The sequence below is a fragment of the Cryptomeria japonica genome, chromosome 10, assembly GCF_030272615.1.
Source record: "Cryptomeria japonica chromosome 10, Sugi_1.0, whole genome shotgun sequence".
Taxonomy (NCBI): domain Eukaryota; kingdom Viridiplantae; phylum Streptophyta; class Pinopsida; order Cupressales; family Cupressaceae; genus Cryptomeria; species Cryptomeria japonica.
In genome coordinates, this window is record NC_081414.1 from 104,134,880 (window position 1) to 104,157,244 (window position 22,365).

Here is a 22,365-nt window from a genome sequence, read left to right on the forward strand (position 1 = left end):
TGTTCTTATCAATCATTGTCCAAATGTCAAATCCTGACCTAATTGTGGAGAGGCTTTGTGTATAACGATGGCTTTCGTACTTTGTGAAGGATTTTCTCCGTGGGTTTGGGTTATGGATATTTAACTAATTCTAAATCCAACATGGATCAGAGGCATCTTATAGTTAGTATGTCATGTTAACCCTCAATCTTAATTTATTATTACCTGTTTCTGATGACAGGCTTCAAAGAAGGCAACAAGCCATGAAAAGTTAAAATCCAAGTGACCAGATTTACACAACATTTACATCACACTACTAGTTAAAAGTGTTCTAGAGTTGACATGAACTGTATTACTTTTTAGTGATAGTCTCGCTATCATTATTTTATTTATTTTAGGTGAAATCATAGATAATTTCTCAGAGCTTGGTGAGAACATGTTTTTGAATGTTTAACTCACGTGGGTTTATGATGCAGGGGATTCCACACGTTTAATAACTGGTAGTGCAGATCAGACTGTCAAGTTATGGAAAGTGGAGAATGGAACACAGTTATTTTCTTTCAAATTTGATTCTCCAGCTAGATCTGTGGACTTCTCAGAAGGAGATAAGCTTGCTTTAATCACCACTGATCCATTCATGGAGTTGAGATCAGCCATTCATGTAAAGCGAATCGAGAAGGATCTGTCAAGGCGTAAGTGGATAAATTCATTCTTGGTTCTTGAGATTGTTGATGCATGATATTGAGAATTTTTGTTGCAGTCTGTTAATGAAGATGTCACAGTTTTTCATACATGGTAACCTAATAGTTATTTTTACTTTTAGATTACTTACCAAATATATGAACTCTGATCAGAAAAATGATGAGCTACTACAAATCGAGGATGGTGTGTTTGTGTTCCTCTATTCTATCCTTGTTTCCAGAGCATACAATGAATTGCCTATCTTTTTCCTTCAGTTTGTGCTCCTCTATTATATCTGTGTTTTTCAAGCATCCAATGAATTACCTATCTTTTTCCTATAGTTTGTGCTTCTCTAGTATAAACTTGGTTTTTAGGCCTCCAATAAATTGTCTATATTATTTTTTCATTTACGCTCTTCTATTAGATGCCCATTCTCGGAGCATCCATAAATGGCCTATATTTTTTTGCTTTACTCTGGTTTCTGCAATTTTGAAAAGTTCTATATAGCTTAATAGGTACACACATCGATTATATATAGATCTTGTTATGTTCTGTTTGCCCAATTGTTGTCGCGTCCCAAGGTTTGACATTGTTTCTTAGTTTGATAAATATATATTTGAAAATCATTTGCAATTAAATCTGATTATAGAGTTTTATTTTCTTTATCTAAAATTTAAGATAAAAAATGGAAGTTAAAGTAGTTAAGATCATAGAAGCATAAATCATGAAAATTGTGAAATGGCAATTTTTTTATGAGTATAATTGTGATTTTTGGAGGGTTTTTATTCGTGATTTTCAGTATGGTTTTTAGCTGCAATTTTTACATTTTTTTTTTCTCTGTCTAGTTTCTGTGGGAAAATTATTGACTTTGTGGGGTGCAGTCATGGTGTGCTTCTATTTTGTCCACACCCTAGGTTTTGCAGTGACTTTTTTTTTCCAGTTTGCCACTGTGTGAGTGAACAGGTGTTTTTATTTAAAGATTGCCATGACTTATGTCTGTTTGGTGCTGTGATTCGTTGGTACTTTTTTGTCATTGTAAATCTGGTTGCTATATAATTCTCCTTGTGAAATACCTTTATTCATGTCTTCAATCATTGACAGAAAAGCTAACAGTCAGAAAATACGAGTTTTCAAGGTATGCCATGTTCAAAGAATAGCTGTATATCTCAATTTGGGCTTTTGAACAAATAAAATTAGAAAATGTCTTTAAACTTAGAAAATACATAGAAGGAATTTTGCCCAATTAGATAGACATGGATATTTTTTGCTTGAACAATCATCTAAGATGAACATAATATACTCAGTCAAAGATGTATTTTGGCCTTATAATTTGTGAGTAATAGGGAAAAAGCTAATTGTTTAGAGGTTTTTTTGAATTTGGAGAGACAAAACAATAAAATCACTAATTTCTATTTCCTGTTAGAAATTTTAATACAGATCCGTTGCCAAGGAAAAGTGTGGAATTATTGGTTTCCCATTGGTCACTTACTCTGAAACATACATACATACGTGTTGTGAGAAATTGGTCTACTCATTGGTTCACTCAAGTGTAGGTTTATGGCAAGAGAAGGATATATCAATTTGCATCAGAAGCTGATTTTGACTTCAGCTATGCATTGTCGAAGCTTGCAAACTACTCTTATTAGATGGGGTGTAGAAATGAAATGTGATAGACTTTTGCCAAGCATTTAATCATTTCATTTCCATTGGATGATGGTTTTATAATTTTATTAGAATTTATCAAGCATGGATTATTTAAAATTATCCACATCTCCCTGCAAGAATATCATTAGGGAAAGACAGTCTGGAAGATTAAGGCATTCATGAACTCGTCAGAGTAACAGTAAAGCATGTGTTGAAATAGAGGAGCCCTTCAGAGTCATCCTGCAGTCTGTTTGAATGCAGATTGATATAGACTCTCAGTTCTTCTTTCTAGATTTACCAACATTTAACTTTTTCTTTTTTATTGGAGGGTTGAACTGATGCTGGCCTTCCATTTGCCTAGAAATTTTCTTTTATCTACTCCAGAACAATTTTTGTGTTCATTTTTCTCCTTTTCCTAAGCCTTCCTGTGTACATCAGCTGGATGTATGTGCATCAATGCATGCAAGCGAGAGTGAGTTTTCATTTCTGGGGAAGTGGAGCTAATGTTAACTGTTTGAAACAAGGACAGGCTCCCTTTGTGTGATCTGGAGTTGTGTCAAGTTGCTGGTTTATGAGACTAAATAAAATGTGTGACTTTGAGCGCTACATATTCCTTTCCATATTGTTGCCTGCAGGGTGAAACCTTTTAATAATTTTAATACAGAAATCTAAATATGCCTTGTAACACAAATTTCTAAAATTTCTTTGTAGCACAAATATCTGAATCCTTTTTAAAGTTTCCAATTCTGTAAAACAAGGAAGAGCATTGGAGTTAAAAATGTACCAGTGCTGGATAATATGTTTCATACAAACATATGCTAAAAAGATAGATAATATCTTGTAAGATGTTGGAGTTATATTCATGAAAAAGTATTTAGATACTCAATCTCTCTATTGATATATATGTGTGCCCAAGTTGTATCACAGCATGGTTTCTTTACAAAAACTTTCATTTCTGTATCCCGATACTGCAGTTTCATTGTGAATAGATATTTTAATATTGGCATTGGTGTGAATGCATGAGCTTCTAAGTGAGGGATGGATCTTGAATCTTGATCCTAGCATTTCAAGGCCAGTCCATCTTAATGCAAATCATGAGTAATCGTCAACCAAGTTTCTGTTGTAGTGCTTGAAACAAATATCTCCTTATTGTAGGCTTTGAAATAGACGCAAGTTAACAACTTGAAGTATACTAAATTGACCTGGAGAAAGCATCTTGACAAAGGTAGATTAAGATCCCAGGCACTGAAACCGAGATGGGGGTAGACTGATGATTCAAACATCAACTATCATACTGGAAAGCTTTATGACTTGAAGGATAGTGAGCAATAAGGCTTCCTTTGACCATCTTAAGCTGAGGGACATGGCAATTGGTAATGACATTGCCAAATTCTTAGTGAAGTTAGTTCAACACAGAAAATAGGAAAAAGAAAATTGACTCTGCATTGTGCTATGGTTAGTTTAATTGTTTTCTATATTGTGTATCCTTTGTTGATCTCTCTTTCTTCTAAAGGTAGAGTGTTGTAAATGTTTATGGTCTGTATGTCTTACAATTATACTACCTTGCTCTATAATGCAGAGGATTCTGAGTCTGTACTCACGATACCTGGGTCTAAAGGCAGGATAAACAGAGCTGTTTGGGGTCCCCTAAACAGGACAATAATCAGTGCCGGAGAAGATGCTGTTGTACGTCTTTGGGATTCAGAGGTGTGTGATGGATATTCGCTGTTAATTTCTGTTTCTGAACTTTGAAATAGTATAGTAATTATTTAAGATCATACAGATGGTATGATGGCTATATTTAATAAATCTTTATGATATTAAATCACAGTAATAGTATTAGAAATCCATCTCTAATACAGGACAGATTGATTTGGCATCGCCAAGAATGCTTTTGAGTGACTTTTTTGTCCATGAAACGTTATGATTAGTTAGATATTTTCTGTGCTCCAGGACATCTTTATGTCCATTCTTGGCAGTATTGTCGGAGTAAAATTGCTATACCTGGTGTGGGAAATAGGATGCAAATGCTACACATGGCATCGGAACCGTGATGTTTATCTTGCATTTGAGTTTCTTCTTCATTCCTTTGGTTTGAAAATGCTCTCTTTTCTGAATCTTAATTATTCTGGGTGTACGTGTACATTAAAGTGGCTGGAAATGAAATCTCATTTAACTAACATTTGATTTTATAAATAATGCTCTTAGTAGAGAGGTATTTGGAAGGATTATTTCCAAAGAATGTCTATAGTATGGATTGTAAATAAATATAAATGAGTCAAAAATGCTTATGATTGGTTGAAAGTCTAGCCATTAGGTAATTACTGTTATTAAAATTTGCCTTTGCTGCCTATAAGTAATAACTTGTAAATACCACAAATTTGCATGTGATTTTGGGAGACCTTGTGTTTTCTGAGAACATTGTGGATATGTGTTTTCCAGATTGCCTTTGCCAAATACAAATATGTATTATTGCATTGTCTCTGGCATATTTTCTATGTAGCTATTACATGAAATCATTGAATGGATCCCAGGACAACCTGATGCACAAGGTGCTGCAAGGTGGTCATGGCCTTTCTGAATATCCATGGTTAAATTCGAGATCTCACATTTATATTGGGAAAACAATGAAATGGTTGATTTTGCCTATAAACTTAAGAATGTTGAGTTGTAAAGTGGATTCAGTGTGATAGCTTCTTTAGTTTCATCTTTTCTAAGCAAATTTTTCATCTTCCATTAATTGTTGTGACATTTTCTTTATCAATAAATGATTGTACTGAGCAGAAGGACAAGTTTTCTGTAAAAATAAAATTTATATATCATATAAAATCTATACAAAAATATTATCAGTTGCTATCATGGGGGATCCCATGAATCTTACAAAATCCAAAAACCATAAGGAGATGGTCTTATACAACCATAGCTAAATTTCATCTTACCTTGAATAGGCATTTAGTACGATGCTACTGCCATGATACTAATAGAGTTGAACAGTACAAACCAGGAAGACCAAAAATACCGCAATTGAGTTATATGCAGAAATAGCATAAAAAATAGGTGGTGTGTTGTGAGGTATTCACACATCGCCCCATTGCAAATGGGGATCCCCACTTTTTGCTTTCTAGGTTGTCTTAGAGTCTTTGCTATTAGTCTTTGCATTGAAGGGATAGAGTTTCTCAAGTATCTAGAGGGTCATCATGTCAGGTTGGTCTCCTGAGTGGAGTGAAGTAAGTCATCAAGCATGTGGCAAGAATGATTTATGGGTGAAAGACTTGAGGATTGAACAAACTGAGCAAAGTCAGGTGAAAGGGACTAAGTCAAGATTCTTTCCTAAGGATGTGTACCTTGCTCCCTCCCTGGAGCGAAATTTGCCCAAGTAACTTGACCCCGTACCTTGCTAAGGACATAGACTCCCGTACCTTGTAAAGGTCCTAAAGCGAAATTTTTATCAAGGCATGTACCTCACAAAGGTCCTAGAGCAAAATTTTGATGTCCTGTCCTAGCTGAGGTCTGAGAGCAGAATTTCTTCACCAAGGGATGTACCTTCCAAAGGTCACAAAGCGAATTTCCTCTATAGGTGTTCTTAAGGGTCGAATTGATGATGCTTTCATGTGGAAAGATTGGGAAACTTAAGGTCAAAACCAACCAAGTGAAAGAGAATTTTGGAGTCAGGTACCTTCTAGAGCGAATTTTTGCATTTAGCTCTTGTACCTTGCCAAGGGTTGAGCGAATTCTTTCACAAGGTTGTGTACCTCCTGAAAGTCCTAGAGCGAATTTGAATGTGTACCTTGGAGAGGTCTTGGAGCGAATTTTAAGTCTTGTCCTTCCGAAGGACATAGAGCGAACTTTTTCACCTTGACCTTGTCCTTTCAAAGGACATAGAGCGAACTCTTTCACCTTGACCTTGTCTTTCCAAAGGACATAGAGCAAACTCTTTCACCTTGACTTTGTCTTTCCAAAGGACATAGAGCAAACTTTTTCACCTTGACCTTGCCCTTGGAGAGGACAGAGAGTGATTTTCATTTTGAGTCATGTCCTTCCAAAGGATTCAGAGCGAAATTTTCATGTCCTTGCTAAGTGTCTAGAGCGAATTTGAATATGTGCACCTTGGAGAAGTCTTAGAGCGAGTTTTGTCTAGAATCATGTGCGTACCCTCCGAAGGACAGAGAGCGAATTTTATTTTAGGTCTTGTCCTTGGAGAGGTCCTAGAGCGAATTTCATCATGTACCCTTTGAAGGATAGAGAGAAAATTTTATTTTAGGTCTTGTCCTTGCCAAGGTTAGAGAATGAATTTCATCGTGTCCCTACCAAGGTTCTAGAGCGAATTATTTCCAATTTATGTACCTCCCGAAGGTCTTGCAGCGAATTTCAATACAATGTCATGTACCTTAGAAAGGACATAGAGTGATTTTTTCATCCAAGTCTTGTCCTTGGAGAGGACACAGAGCGAATTTTATTTTTAAGTCATGTCCTTGCTATGGACATAGAGCAAAACTTACCAAGTCATGTCCTTGCTAAGGACATAGAGTGAACTTATTCCAAGGTCGTGTACCTCCCTAAGGTCCAAGAGCGAATTCATAAAAGACAAGCATTTTGGCGCTAAAACTTATTTAAATTCAAATTGATAAAAGGGAGAGTTCTAATCTATCAAGTCAGCTGGCGTGAAAGAGGCAATTTATCTTTTTGTTTTTATTAAACCAAGTCGGCCTTGCACCCCAAAAGACATGACTTTTACCCTAAGCGCATATAAAGGAGAAGTTAGAACATTCATTTTAATCATTGACTCAAGCATTTTCTTCTCTCCAAATGCGAAATTGGGAACAGATTTAGTGAACTTCTTCAGCTAGGCATCAAATTTTGTCAATACATGAGTGAATTTCATCAAAACATAGCTGAGCTGCTGCAGCTCAAGGGTGAAATAAGACATTAAAGATACAGATCTGATGTTATAGGAAGGCGAATTCATCATACAGCAAGAGGGAGCGAGTGTACCCAACTGGGAGACATATCAACTAGTGGACTTCATCATTAGACAGCCCAGATTTACCCTTAGACATTAAATCTGTCTTCCATACAGTGAATTCATTGATTATTATTAGCCTCCTCTTGATCAGATTTAGTGAAAAACCACATAAAATCAGAGTGAGAGGTCAATTTAAAACAAGACGTGTGTGAAGATCATATGTTATGTATTTGATACTATACATGCTTTGTTTTGCAGATATGTAAGGAAGATGATACTACTTCGAGGCAAGATGAGTAATCAAAAGATGAAGGAATGACTTGACCATGACATGTACTTCCTATCACCACCATGCAAGATCAAGAGGAAACTTCATCAGCAAACACTAGAACATGAAAGAAGGGTAACCTACATGATGGAAGGTTGTTTTGCAATCTTGAATTCCCTTCGGGAATCCAAGAATCGAAGTCAGTACATTGAAGAGTTACATTCAATCAGGTACACCATTCATCAAGCATATCATGAGTAAGAGGAGGATCAACCGAAGTCATCACAAGACCTACATCGAGCACGATTGAAGAAGCAGATAGTTTCAAAAGAGTTAATCAAAGTCCGCTTCTCATCAATCATCACATTGAGCAACTAAATAATGTTGAGTATCAAGAGATATCTCTTAACATCCCTTCATGATGATGAATCAAATCAAGTTTACAAGTGCAAGATTGAGGCGGAATCCTAGTCATCGTCCTAGTCACTACCTCCACCAATCAGAGAGGTCCACATCGACGTGTCTTGATTCAATGAACCAAGCTCACCCATGGATGCACAAACTCCGATGTACCTACCCTTGATATTTATTGGTTCACGCTCATTGAATGTAATTTTCTCATTGGCTAAGGAGAATTGGTTGTAACAAACCCTAATTAGGGTTTTCATTGTAAAATCTTGGCCATTAATGGAGATTCAATCCTGGCCATTCATTGTAAATGATCTCTCTATAAAAGCTCAAACTCTTCATTTGTAAAGGTTAATAATTGGTTAATAGTTAATAGTTGGCTAATAGTGAATAGAATAGAATAATAGATAACTTAGAAGAATAGCCAGATTAGAATATAAGTTAGAGTAGGAGAAGGCAAAGATTGTTGCTAAACTTTGTTGTAAAGAACAATTGATTTCATTGAAGTTATGGTGAATTTGATTTGTTATTTCAACAAATCGCATGGTCTTTGCTTGTCAATTTGCTTTCATGTTGATTAAATTGAGTGGAGGGATTTGTTGAATTTATTCGTGTGGAATCCGTTTTGTCCATACCACTAGCCTCTTATTGACTGTAAGTGTGCCTTGCATGGTCAACTGGAATGATATGAGCTTAACTTCGAATCGTTCTACATTCATTGCTTATGCATTAACTTGAATGGTGATCAATGTTTGATGGTATTGATTCGAACATCTTTGGAATGCCCTTAGAAGATTGCACTGAGCTTGTGTCAAATTGTTCAAGTTGATGTTGAGACCTCGCTCAGTAGGATTCCATCTGATCATTCAACTATCTTCTTACATTCTAGGTCTTAGAATAGGCTTTCTCAACCTTTCTTTCATCTTTTGCCCTTTTTTTTTTCAATTCAAGTTAGTCTAGGATAAGAAGCATCACAAGATCGTAACATCAGATGATCTAAGTTCCAGCAAATCAAGCATTCAGGCATTCAAACGTAAGTACCCTTGTGATTCCAGCATAATCACATCAACCGGCAGAGCTTATCTACACGTAGTGACCCTACATTCATGAACCTTGGAGTCTTCTCCAGTGATCCTTAAGCTAATCTTCAGCATTTGAGAGATTTTGTTCAAGAGAGGATAAGATACTTTTGGGTATTTTATTCTGTGTTCACATGTGCATAAAAAACACATCAACACAGTGATAGAACCAAAGATTTGATTTCTCCTATAACAAAAACTTTTAACATGGGGTCACTGCCGTGACTTAAGGTATCATGACAACAATTCTGAGCTAAGCAAAAATGCCTAAATTTCCATGCCTGTTATGGCTATAGGTAGCATAAAAGTAGAGTTTGGGAGAGTGCCCTACATACAACGAAAAGGCTAGAGCTGATGGCATTACAATGGATTCTGTGATAGTACCCTGAGAGAAGCTGTTACCAAGCTAATCATGTACTGAGCAACAATTAGAGTCATAGGTGACAGGAGAGAAGTTGTGACTCCTCTAGACATGCTTATGCCTGCCTTGCCATCCACTGTGGCATCTCAAACATTGTGGAAATTATTTCTTCTCTATTTCCATTTCCATGAGAGCTGCAAACTCCTGTGCTACTGCTGCCTTATGCACAACATGAACTGATCTCATTATCAACACATCAGTGAATATATTTATGAAGCTGGTCTTGACTTCTGCTACAAAATAAGGCTTGTTGGAACCATTTACACATTTTTGTGAGCGGTGTCTTGTGATTGTAGCTCTTATCAGTGCAGATTCTTGTGAATATCAATTGGGCATTGTATAATAAATATTTTTGGAACGTGCTAGTTTTTAAGATTCTCAACCTTATTTTTGTAACTGCATTATTTCAAAATAATCACCTTCTTGAAACTGAGTATGACTTTTTTGTGTAGTATACATTATATATGACTTTTTTGTGTAGTATCTTACTGCATACCCGGCAGACAGAGAATCTCAAATGACTATGGCAAGTGCTTAATCTGAATCTTGCACTTAAATTTTTTGATTTTAGGCTATTCTATTTTCTTTGGTTTTCTTTCCTTTAATGTTTGGCGTGAATGCATTATTTTATTGTACTTCTGAATTATATATGAAGCCCCTCGCAGAATATCACTTTGCTTAATAAATTGATTTTCATAGGTTTTTTAATGAAATTAATTGATGTCCACCATGGATTTATAGAAAATAGTCTAAGGTTTGAAACTACCAATTAATGAATTACCCAAAATTATCTTCTATTAACTATCACCCGGAGCTGGAGGAAACAGCTACCCCTGAATGCTTCATAGTGTATTGTACCTTAGTAAGTTTAGCAATGAATGCAAATAGCCTTCCATGCATTGAATGTCTACATGCTTCTCTTTGTTTTGTAGAGGAGTGGCTAACACAGACATGAAATCTAGTTTTATATTTAAATACAAATTTTCAATTCATATTGGATCATCTCAAAATGATAATATCAATAATGCTGGGTATAGGCAGCCAATGACAAATGTCGACCTTACAGTATTTCAGATGCCAAATCTGTCAGCTTCAAACAATTCTGTGTTAAAATTTAGGACAGTAGGCAATTGACGAATTTGTGTTTCGTCTATTTAGAATTACAAAAGACATTTTGTTGTTTCCTTTTATAACTGATATGCTGCTAATCTGTTTTGCCAGTTTGTAATTCTGTGCCAATTGTGTAAGCATTATTCAACACCTGAATAAAGCTCCATTTTTTATTTTAAACATTAATGATTAAATCCAAAAATTTAAGTTCCATAATATTAATAATACTGCCTATAGGCAGGTAATTGCAAATTTTGACCATACAATATTTGAAATGCTAAATCTGTCAGAGCTTCGAACAATTCTGTGTTAAAAGTTTAGTACAGTAGGCAATTGATGAATATGTGACTCGTCCATTTGAAATTAAAAGAGAACATTTTGTTGTTTCCATTTATCACTGATATGCTGCTAATCTGTTTTGCCAGTTTGTAATGCTGTGCCAATTATGTAAAGCATTGCTCAACACCTAAGTTAAGCTCAATTTTATATTTTGAACATTAATTATTAAACAGATGCTATATGACTATTTTGAACTAATTAGTTGCCTCATTGCCACTAGTGGTAATAGCATTTTTGCTCAGTTCTTACTGTAGTGAGATTAAATTTATATTTTGTACCAAACACTGGTCATATTGGCAGTATAGTACAAATACTACTATGAAAGATTATAGAATACGTGACAGTTTGATAAAATCATGTATAATTTGTATATGCAGAATTCTAGTTACTTTTTTTTATTTATTGATTGCTTCCATATCATCTGTAGGCAGTCTTTATAGGAAATACCTGCTTTTCCAAAGAGATGCATCTTTTGGTTTTATTATTTTATTAATTTTGTCTAATCTGTTTATATTTTTGATTTTTTATCAGTTTCTTTGATAAAAATCTCATTTATGTCAGTACCAATAGGTTTTCCCTTTTCAAAATTTTTCTCTAAGGACATCTGAAATATTTTAGCTAGATATCAAATCTTAATGCTCTTCAGTTTCCTAGGTTCTTGGAAATTTGATTGTTCTTTATCTTTACGTAGTTTGCAATGTTGTATGTTAGTTCTTTTGTTAGTGTACTGAGTTTTGCAAGAGTGAAGCTCTACGCATAAAAGTTAATCAACCCACAAGCATAAATTGAAGAAGTCATAAAGAGAAGGTAATTATAAATAGGGCATAAATACAATTATTGTTTTAGCCAGACATCATTATGCTCGTGTCTATATCATCTATGTTTTTTATATTTTAATAAACTGCATGATATATTTAAGTATTTCAGTAAATACTAAAATTCTGTTTTCTTTTCCAATTTTAGAAATGAGTTTGATTTGGATTTCTCAGCAACTACAGATTTCAGATTTTTGCTAGAAGTTACAGTTTTCAGTCATAGAGAACCAATTTTCATCTTTTAGGCTTAACATCTGTTTCAAATTTCTTAGAGATCTCGGTTTCAGATTTTTTTGTTCCCTTTCAGATTCCCGTGCCAATTTGGTTTCAGAGTTTTTCAGTTCTAAGAGATTTCCACAATCCATCATATACAAGAGTGTAGTTTCTGGATTTGATCGTGTGTAAGATTTTTGCATCAATGTTTCGGATCACACTCCGTGATCCATCATCACTCTCTTCATCCTGACTCTGTGATCCGAAACGTTGATGCAAAAATCTTACACACAATCGAATCCAGAAACTACACTCTTGTTCAGAATTTTTGTTAAGTTTTATAAGCTACATCATGTTTTGGCTGTATATCATAACATGCTATCACTAAGTCCAGAAGACAAATACATAAAGTGATAATGAATATGTTAATTTCTGGATTACTGGAGGATTGTATTTGTAATTTGTTGCTTATTCTGTTTCTGGTATTAACTGCAGACAGGAAAGCTGCTCAAGGAAAGTGATCCAGAAAAGGGCCATCAAAAGGGTATAACTTCTTTGGCTAAGTCTGCAGATGGTACCTTCTTCCTCACAGGAGCTTCAGATAAATCAGCAAAGGTACTGTTACTTATAAGTTAAAATGTATAAAACTGTAAAATTACTATTAGTTGCTGAACTTATGTTCTTTATTTCCTTGGTGAATAATAGCTATGGGACATCAGGACCTTAACACTTATAAAAACGTACGTGACTGAGCGCCCTGTAAATGCAGTTGCCATTTCTCCCATTTTTGATCATGTAAGTGCTCGTCATTTGACAACATTTCTGAAACTATGTACTATTGAGTTTTGAAGCTATTATAGTTTACGTTTCCTGTTTAAGTTAGAATATATACATAGCAATATTGAGTATCATCTCAAATCTGCAAAATTAATTATGACAGGTTGTAATTGGTGGAGGTCAAAGTGCATCTGATGTCACCACCACAGATAGACGTGCAGGAAAATTTGAAGCAAAATTCTTTCATATGGTATGCTGATATATGTTTTGTGTTTAGAAGTAATTGTTATTATCTTTTTATAGTTCTGAGGCTCTAGTTTTGCTGTTATTTTTTAATATTCATTTGTGATTACAAATTATTTATTGTAAGAAAAAAATTGTTTTGAAGGCTTTTGATTTTGTATATCTTTACGGTTGTTTTGTTGCTTTACTTGGTGGTGATACCAATTTCTTGATTCATTGCTAATCTTTTGCATTGGGCCCAAATATTAGAGTTACTTTCTTAAAAGTAATAGTCGGACTATATATTGATCGCTGCTAAATATCTATGGATTATGAACAATAGCATCTAAATATGAAATTTGCATCAGCCTAATCTTGGTGCTAAAATTTTGATTCAAAATGGAGTATGATTTCTTTCAAACTCTAGGGCTTTAATGATATATCCATTTTGTTGGTGTAAATAATTATTTATCTTGGATATTATTACACCTTACTTAAGTTTACTCAGGTACATGCATTTCATAGTAGTTTGGGTATGCGACACTTGGGTGTTTGTGCCACATTGGGATAGTGTGTGTAGGAGAAATTCCACCTTTTATGGTGTGATCTTGTTGTTACACTCCACATTCAGTGGGTGATCCACCTCATGTGGAATATTATATTATTTCTCCTACCTACCCACACCTATTTCCTACCTACCCTTGTTTCTTATTGAGCCACATGTCATGTTTGTGTGCTCACATATCCATATAGCCTTACCTATATAAGAAGGCTCATCTACATTGTAAACAACAACATCGATTGATGATCCAGTTGATTAGTATTTTCATCTTGATAGAATACAGTTTATTCCTATAATTTATTTTGTCTCTTTTATTTGTGTTTTCCATTGCCTCTTGATCTTGGCAAAATCTCACATGGTATCAGAGCCATTAGAGTGTCATTGGTTTGCCAATTGAGAGAAATTTGGGGTTTTGCATTTTGGATCTTTCTATTGCAGGTTATTATTGAAGCTTTATGGGTCAAATCTGAGGTCACCATTGGATTGAGGAGGTCCAAGAAAGTTAGTTTTGACTTTTGTTTCATCCAAATCGGACTTCGGAGGCCAAATCTAGAGGCATTTGAAGTTTGACGCTGCGACGGAAATTTTTCAGAGATTATAATTTTGCAGACATTTTTCAAATAGCAATATCTCACTCATCCGGACTCATTTTTTCGAGAATTTTTTTTTGTTTTGGGCTAGAATTTCGTGATCTGTACAATGGTGCAGGAGTTTTCTGATTTTCGAATACAGGTTTTTTGGAAATCGTGAAATCCCGATTTTTACAACTTTGGAGGCTTCGTTTGGGCTCATATGGACTCCTTTTCAGGTGTCGTTTTTTTTGTAAGTGCATATTTTTTCATCTACTTTCATAATCTGCCATCTGTTTGCAGTGATTTTAAGTAGAAATTGTACTTTCAGTATTTGCCATTTTTGACATATTTGGTACTTGCATTTTGCTTGGATCTCAGTTTAGATCACTAGCAGTATTTGTTGAAGTCTCTTAGATCTCATTTTGAGAAGTTGTAAATTGAGATCAGAAGTCCACTTTGCCTTGTTTTGCAAGTGGCCCATTGTATATGCACTAAATATAAAGTGCCAAAATCATCATTTTGGGGGGATTTCTTGATTGAGTATTTTGGGGGGGTGTCTTGTGTGATTGTGCCTCTCTCTATCTTGTGTTTTTTCATTTTGGTGCTATGGGTTCTCCTAAATTTCCACTTTTAACTCCTCATAATTATGCATCATGGAAGATTAAAGCATGGAGTAAACTATAATGGAAAAAGGACTCATTCATTATGCAAATGAAACTATTACAACACCACCTGATCTTAAGGCTGATGCTAATGCTCAAATTGAATGGCTTACTAAGAATTCTATGGCACTTGGAACTCTTAGAAAGTATGTATCAGATGACCTCATTTTTCACATTGATAAGTGTACAACAATTAAAGAGGCTTGGGATATTTTTAAGAAATTGTATGGTCAAGTTGATGAGATTAAGGGTTACAAGCTTGATAGTGAACTCACAACTTTGGATCTCAAGGATTTTGATACAATCCAAGATTATGTCACAAAAGCAACTGAGTTAAGAGCAAAGCTAAAGGATTGTGGAATTGACAAAAAGGATGCTCAATTGGTTTATAACTTGTTGGACAAGCTTCCTTCAGAGTATGCAGCCTTTGCATCTAGCTTTCACACCTATAGGTTAGCTCAAGGTTCCTCCTACACTTCTCCCTCATTTGATTCATTCACGGAGATGTTGATACTTGAGCAATCTAAGTTGACCAAAATGGGGATTCTCAAATCTTCAAAGTCACAAGCTTTGGTGGCTAATAAAGGGAATCAAAGTAATCAAGGAAAAGGCAAGAATCAAAAGCAACCTAAGTCAAAACCACATCAAGATGGAGCACAATCTTCCTCTCCACAACAAGGTGATTCACCATTCTCACCTAAGAGGAAATCATACAAGGACAATTTTTTTTGAAGTCAGGACATGATGAACATCATTGTTATAAGAAGGATATTGATGAGTTGAAGAATCTTCTTGAGAATAATAGAATCAACCTACCTTCTAGAATGTCTACATCGGCTTCTTCTTCCAAGGATAAAGGAAATGATCACTTTTTTGGGACAGATAAAAGAAAGGGACAAGCTCTTTGTGCTATTACAAGTCATGATTCAGGGAGATGGCTTCTAGATTCAGGGGCTTCTCATCATATGGCATCTTCGCAGTCTATGTTTTCTACATTTGAGCCTTGCCACATGCCACAGATTTTGATGGGCAATCATACATACATGGATGTGATTGGGAAAGGATCTATTGCCATTGGGGATAACTCCTTCAATGATGTGTTGTGTGTACCCCACTTGACAAATAATCTTCTTTCCATCTATCAAATCACACATGGGGCAACTAGGAAAACTGTGGAGTTCACACCTGATTCTGTTATCATTAGAGACTTGGAGAGTGGAGCTATCATTGCGACTGGGGTGGTTGATCATGCATCTCGGTTGTACTCTTTTTCAGATTTTGGTCCTATTGATAAGGTTGGTTCTTCCTATGTTGATGATTTAGTTTTTCAGGAGAACTTTGGGCATTTGAACTTGGGGAATCTCACATGTAACCCCGTTCTTGAGCCTTGCATTTCATCTCCTTCTCTTGATATCACACCACCTATTGCACCTGATGATGCAGCTAGTGCGACAGTTTTGCCTTCTAATGATTCAGTGCAACAGGATATTTCATGTCTTCTAGCGTCAGTTGATTGGGATGCCTACTTGATAGACATTGCAGGTTTGTTTGTGGACTCCTACATTACAGATTTGGGAGACACCATTGATGACATTCATCTTCTCTTTGATGAAGATGATCCTTCTTTGATTGTTGTGAGGGCTCATTCTGACCCTCTTGTGCATTCTCTACATGATCAATCTTTAGAGGTTGACATGATTGTGGATACTTTTGTACAACACTTGGAGGAGGTCTTTTTATCTTTTGAGGAGACATATGAGTCTTTGGATATTGTTCTACATTCATCTCCACTAGATCTTGGAGTGCCTTTTTCAGCAGTGTGGCACAGTTTACCACCTTTGGAGGGGGTAACTTTCAGCATCGACATGGGGACACTTGAGCTGTTTTCAGAGATTCCTTTCATCATGAGTATTTTTTCTCCATCTTCCTTCCATGGTTGGGGAGACTTTTTGGATACACCTTTGGTGTTGTTTCTTCCTAAGGGGAGGAACGTGGTTCGACATTCATGGAGCAGTTTCTTCATTCATCTTCGAGCTTCTATCATTGGTGCAGATTCCAAATTGAGGGGGGGCTTCCTAGTCTCTCTTCTTCTTCTCTCATATGGGGGGGGACTTTTTCCTCACATGGGGTTTTGTCCTTCACATACTTCTATGAGAGTTCTTTGTATCTAGTTTTCATCTCTCTTTTGGGGGAGGGTTTTTTCCCATTGGGTTTTTCTCTCTTTCCCCACTTTGTGAGAGATTTCCTTGCATTGGTTTTCATGCATTTGCATTTGTACATGGGCACCTAACATGGCCTCGTAGCCGGGACCCATCTTGCATTGTTTAGTTGCATTGTAGACTTAAGTGCATTTCCCTAAGTTGCACTTAAGGGGGGGTGTTGGTGTAAATAATTATTCATCTTGGATATTATTACACCTTACTTAAGTTTACTTAGGTACATGCATTTTATAGTAGTTTGGGTATGAGACACTTGGGTGTTTGTGCCACATTGGGATAGTGTGTGTAGGAGAAATTCCACCTTTTATGGTGTGATCTTGTTGTTACACTCCACATTCAGTGGGTGATCCACCTCATGTGTAATATTATAGTATTTCTCCTACCTACACACACCTATTTCCTACCTACCCTTGTTTCTTATTGAGCCACATGTCATGTTTGTGTGCTCACATATCCATATAGCCTTACTTATATAAGAAGGCTCATCTACATTGTAAACAACAACATCTATTGATGATCCAGTTGATCAGTATTTTCATCTTGATAGAATATAGTTTATTCCTATAATTTATTTTGTCTCTCTTATTTGTGCTTTCCATTGCCTCTTGATCTTGGCAAAATCTCACACATTTCAATGTGCACCCACACAAATATGAAGAATTTATTGCTTGAGGTCTTATTGACGCACGAATCTTCCAATGATCTTCAATGTGAAAGAGAATTTTGCTTTAGAAACTTAATTCATACAGGAGTTGATGTGATATCATGGCTATTATTAATGATTTCATTGTTGCAGTAATGGTTACCTCACAAACAGTCTTCTAGTGCTAGGAATTGTTAAGCTATCTTGTTTATTTGAAATGTCCACTACAAAATAACACTTTCAAAGGTTTGCCAAATTTGAATTCAGCAAACATCAAAAAAATCTTAAAATCCATTCTCGTTCGCCCTAATATTTGTACAAATAAGGGCTTACCACTTTTAATATTTAGGCCTGCTGATTCTGAATCAGATTGACTGAATTGGGGGATTTCTCTTTCATCTACTCACTGTTCATTGTCTCATGCCATCCCATCATTCGTTACAGGGATGAACTTAATGGAAGGGGCTTATTTACTGTGGTTGTTTGGTATCTCAGAATGAAAAAGAGTCACCATGCGGAGTTTGAGTAGGGTTTAATGAATCAGGACGGTGCCTGCACAATTGAAGCAATGAGATCAAGGAATCGACCTCACAATTATAATTGCAAATTACAACCTATTTTGTTTTAAAAAATTATTTCTTAAATTCAATATATTAAATATTCAAATTAATATTTTTAAATTATAATATATTTATTAATAATATTTAAATAATTTTTAGACATTTATATTATATAATTTTTAAAGTTATTATAATTTTATTACTTATATTTAATCATGATTTTTTTTTCTTTCCCCTTGCCAAACTTTATACAAATTTAATTGTTGCCTAACGTGAACATACATAGCGTAATAGTGTAAATACAGATGTAGACTACTTAATGACTCTTGAGTATTGTATTACTAAATTTTAACATACAATCCCTTACAAGTTCTCTGCTTTGGCGGGCATGAAGCTTCTCTAAGACCATAAGTATGACATATGCGATGTATACTATGATGTATACTATGACAATTACATAAGCCAATTCTTGTTTCCATTTTCCCATCCTTTTGCAATTCCTATGCTCATATGAAATATCTATCTCAATACACATTCATTCACATGTTGAGAATTTACAGAAAAAATCTCATGTGGATGTGAAGCTACAGAGAGACTTTATATGGCAACAACTTGTATTATTAGGGTTTTGTTCAAGAAGATGAGCCATATTAACAGTAACCATGTTCTCAGATTTCAAAAATGAGGTTTCCAAGTGCAAAAAGCAGAGTAGGAACCCTAATTAGGGTTTCTATTCCAGATGAACCAGCTAAATATGAACATGGATTGAATACTGTCGATCAAGTCAAAAGGAAGGGATTGGAAATGGCACATTGAAAATTTCGACCAAGTTGAGGAAGTAAAAATGGTAGATAAGTTGGGCAAGGCTCAAGGTTAGGCAAGTGGAATGGCAGATGATCAATCAAAATCGTCCAAGGGTGTCAAGCATGGAAGATGTTTAAGTAGAATCAATGTTTGCCAAGGTATATGAGAATTGTCCAAGTAAAATTGTCCGACAAATGTTAAACTCCTACCGAGGGTTAATTAACTCATGGCAAGAATTACTCAAACTTCTGCCTAGGGTTAAGCTTATTCGTACTCAAGAATGTCTGACAATCTTCTAAGTACACCTCATGGCCAAGCTAAAATTGTCCAACAGATGGAAAACTCCTACCAAGGGTTAACTAACTCATGGTGAAAGTCAAGCAAACTCTTACATGTGGTCAAGTTCAAGCTAGAATGACATGCCTAAACACTGTACCAAGTTCGCCTAAGAAAGTGTGCACATGTCCTAAGGTTGATCCAAGTCCACCTTGATAAAACATGGCACAAGGAATATAAATTTCGCCTAGAGGGTATGTCAAAGCATATATGACTCAAACTCTGCCTTGGCACAATAACTTCTAAGTCCGCCCTACCTTGGCATGAAATAAAGAGGGCAACGACTCATCCAAGTCCGCCAAGGCATAAACAAAGGTGTCCAAAGCATTTCAAAGTCCGCCCTTGGTTTTAGGCCTTCAAAATCCACCTAGGCAAGGTTGCACTTGGCAAATATGAACAAAGCTTGAGAAAGAATGTCTAAGACGATGTAGGGCCCATTGAAGATAGCATAAAATGAAGATGATATGAATTGCCAAAGAAGCAGCTCCAATGTTTGATCAGGATATGCTGCACTTCTTGAATCCGCCTAAGGAGAGAAAGATCAATAAAATCTGCACATAGTCTCCCTAGAAATCTTCCAAATCTGCACTTCACCTTGTTCAGAACACTACCAAATCCGCCCTTGATAAGAAAGCAAGACAAATTTGGTGGAAGATACATACCCAAGATTCATCCTAGATCATCATACACAGCAAATTGAAGGTTTGCTAAAGATAAAGCTTTCACAACTTATCATATTCAAGATTCGCTTTGTCTGCTATAAAGAAAAACTTCTAACAGATTCCTTGATGATCTTCCAAGTATAAAACGAACTTGTCTAAGGAAGGGTAAACTCTGCCCTGTTAAGGAGAAAGTAATCTGAATTCACATATTCAAGGGTTTGAAAGCTAAATAAAATCGTCTAACTGCTGCATCCCAATTTGCCATGATTAGCAAGGTTGAAGATAGCAGATTGAAGCTTTAAAAGTCATCCAAATCTGCCTTGGAAAGAAAAGATTACTCAAGTTTGATCCACATGACCTTCCAAGCATAATACGAACCTGTCCATAAAATGTAAATTCCGCCAAGAAAGAAGGCATTCAAGTTGGAAATTTGTCTCACAAAACATGGCTTAACATATTCTCATTCAAGTCCGCCTAGGGTTGGACAAATAAAGCCTCACATGAAGATAAAATAAACTTTGCCAAAAAGGATATGATAGAAAGAAAGACAAACTATCTGATCAATATTGAAATTCACCATGGACAACAAGCACAATATCAAAAACAACTCCCAAAATTCGCTAAGTACAAGAAGGATGGTTCAAATTTTGTCCAAATAAGATCAGATGGTCTGATTCCTAAATCTGCTCATGACAAAAGGATGTAGGACTGTCCAAATTCTATTCAAACTCACCAAGATATGATGGATGAAGATTCACCCAAAGGTAACTGTCCAAAAGTTCTTCCAAGAACCGATCCAACACAATCCAAGACATGAAATGGCAAGACAAACAAGATTCAAGTTCGCCTAAGGAAAAAGAAAGTCAAAACAAATTGAAAGATGATTGTCCAATTGACATGAAACATGCCAAGACATAGGATGTGCAAATTGAAATAAATTCCTTCCAAAATCGCAAACCATAAGGCATGAAGAAGTTGTCCAAACCCTTGCAAGTTAATCATACACTGACACATTGATCATCTAGGCATAAATGGAATATGTGAAGATACCTAACCAAAGACTTAAAATTGAGACCAAATTTGCCATGCCAGAAAGATGAAATTCTGATTACAATTCACATAAAATCAGACCAACATGACGGGAAATAAATTTGTCACATGAAATATTTTTGATTATTTTCCAAAACCCAAAATAATTCTCAACACTTGGAAAATTTTGTCAAAGTTCAAAATTTCTAGAAAGTTCTAGAAGATTCTTGGATAAAATCAAATTTTTGAGAGAAGAAATAAAATTTTCCATTTTGGAAAGATTAAAACAAAAAAAACAAAACAAAAAAACAATAAAAATTATTTAAAAAATAACAAAAAAACAAAAAAACAAATCAAAAACTTCTAAATTTAAGAACCCTAAACTCTATATGTTTTTAACCAATTCACTTTCACAATTCATTATTCAGGTTGAAAATTTTGGAGAGCATTGAAGAGAAGTTCTCTCAATTTTTTATATGTTTTGGATTTTTTAAAGAAGAATTCTCCAGAAGAAAATTCTTCTAAGTGTTAAAGGTCTAGAAATTAAGTACTTTTCTCTGATTTTAAGGCAGATTTTCAGAATCAGAGGTAAATTTCAGTCATAAAGAGGATTCAAAAACTCAATTTGACTGAATTTCCTCATCTTTCTGTCTTATTTTTCATCAATTTCTTGACCAAACCCTTCAAAGACTTAACCTTTTAACAGGCTGAAAGTAAAATCTTCAGAAAAAAGAATTTAAAATCAGAATTAAATTCTGAAAATAACATGAAGTTTTCATGTGTTTTTACAGGTAGCAATGAAGTAGCACAACTGAAGTCCAAAATCAAATTCAAATGGAAGAATATCACCAACATACCAAAGCACAGTAAAACCACCTATAAGAGTCTATGATAGTCAGTCTGAACTTTGTGTTGCGAATGTAAACAAGTCTTGGCTTGAGAAGAAAAGACCTCAAGGAAAAGTGCTGAAGTATTTGTTGCGTCCATTCTTCAAGGAAGAGTATGGTGATATCATCCTAATATTGAATAGAGTAATGGGCAGCTCTAAGGGTCAACTATTCGAAACATGGACGTATTATTTCATGGATGAAATCACCTCAGGAACCAAGTTATTCAATTGGTCTTGCATAATCAGTGATAACCTTCATGAATAGTTGATAAACTTGGAAAGGACAAAGATATTCCACATGAGTTCTTACATAATTTATCTATTGGCTGCAACTTACAGATATTTAGGATTGATTTGCAAAGGCATAGTAGGAGGTGGTGAGAATGAATTCCGATCATATGATTGTTATCCTCGGCTGCAGCTTAAGGACAAAAGTTTCTGAGCCCATGATGCATTCCTGATGTACGTCACAAGAACATTGCAAGGAGGTACCCACAACAGACTTTCT

At 35.4% G+C, this 22,365-nt stretch overlaps 1 protein-coding gene across 2 annotated transcripts in view; it reads left to right on the top strand.

The window, feature by feature from the left end:
* Positions 1-22,365, top strand: part of LOC131072574 (eukaryotic translation initiation factor 3 subunit I) — a 36,752-nt gene that overhangs the window by 9,883 nt on the left and 4,504 nt on the right. For both annotated transcript variants that reach the window (XM_058008761.2, XM_058008760.2), the window contains exons 3-7: positions 456-671; positions 3,884-4,011; positions 12,416-12,535; positions 12,626-12,715; positions 12,861-12,947. In XM_058008761.2, the coding sequence (XP_057864744.2) occupies positions 456-671; positions 3,884-4,011; positions 12,416-12,535; positions 12,626-12,715; positions 12,861-12,947 (641 nt within the window). The remainder of the gene's footprint in view (positions 1-455; positions 672-3,883; positions 4,012-12,415; positions 12,536-12,625; positions 12,716-12,860; positions 12,948-22,365) is intronic.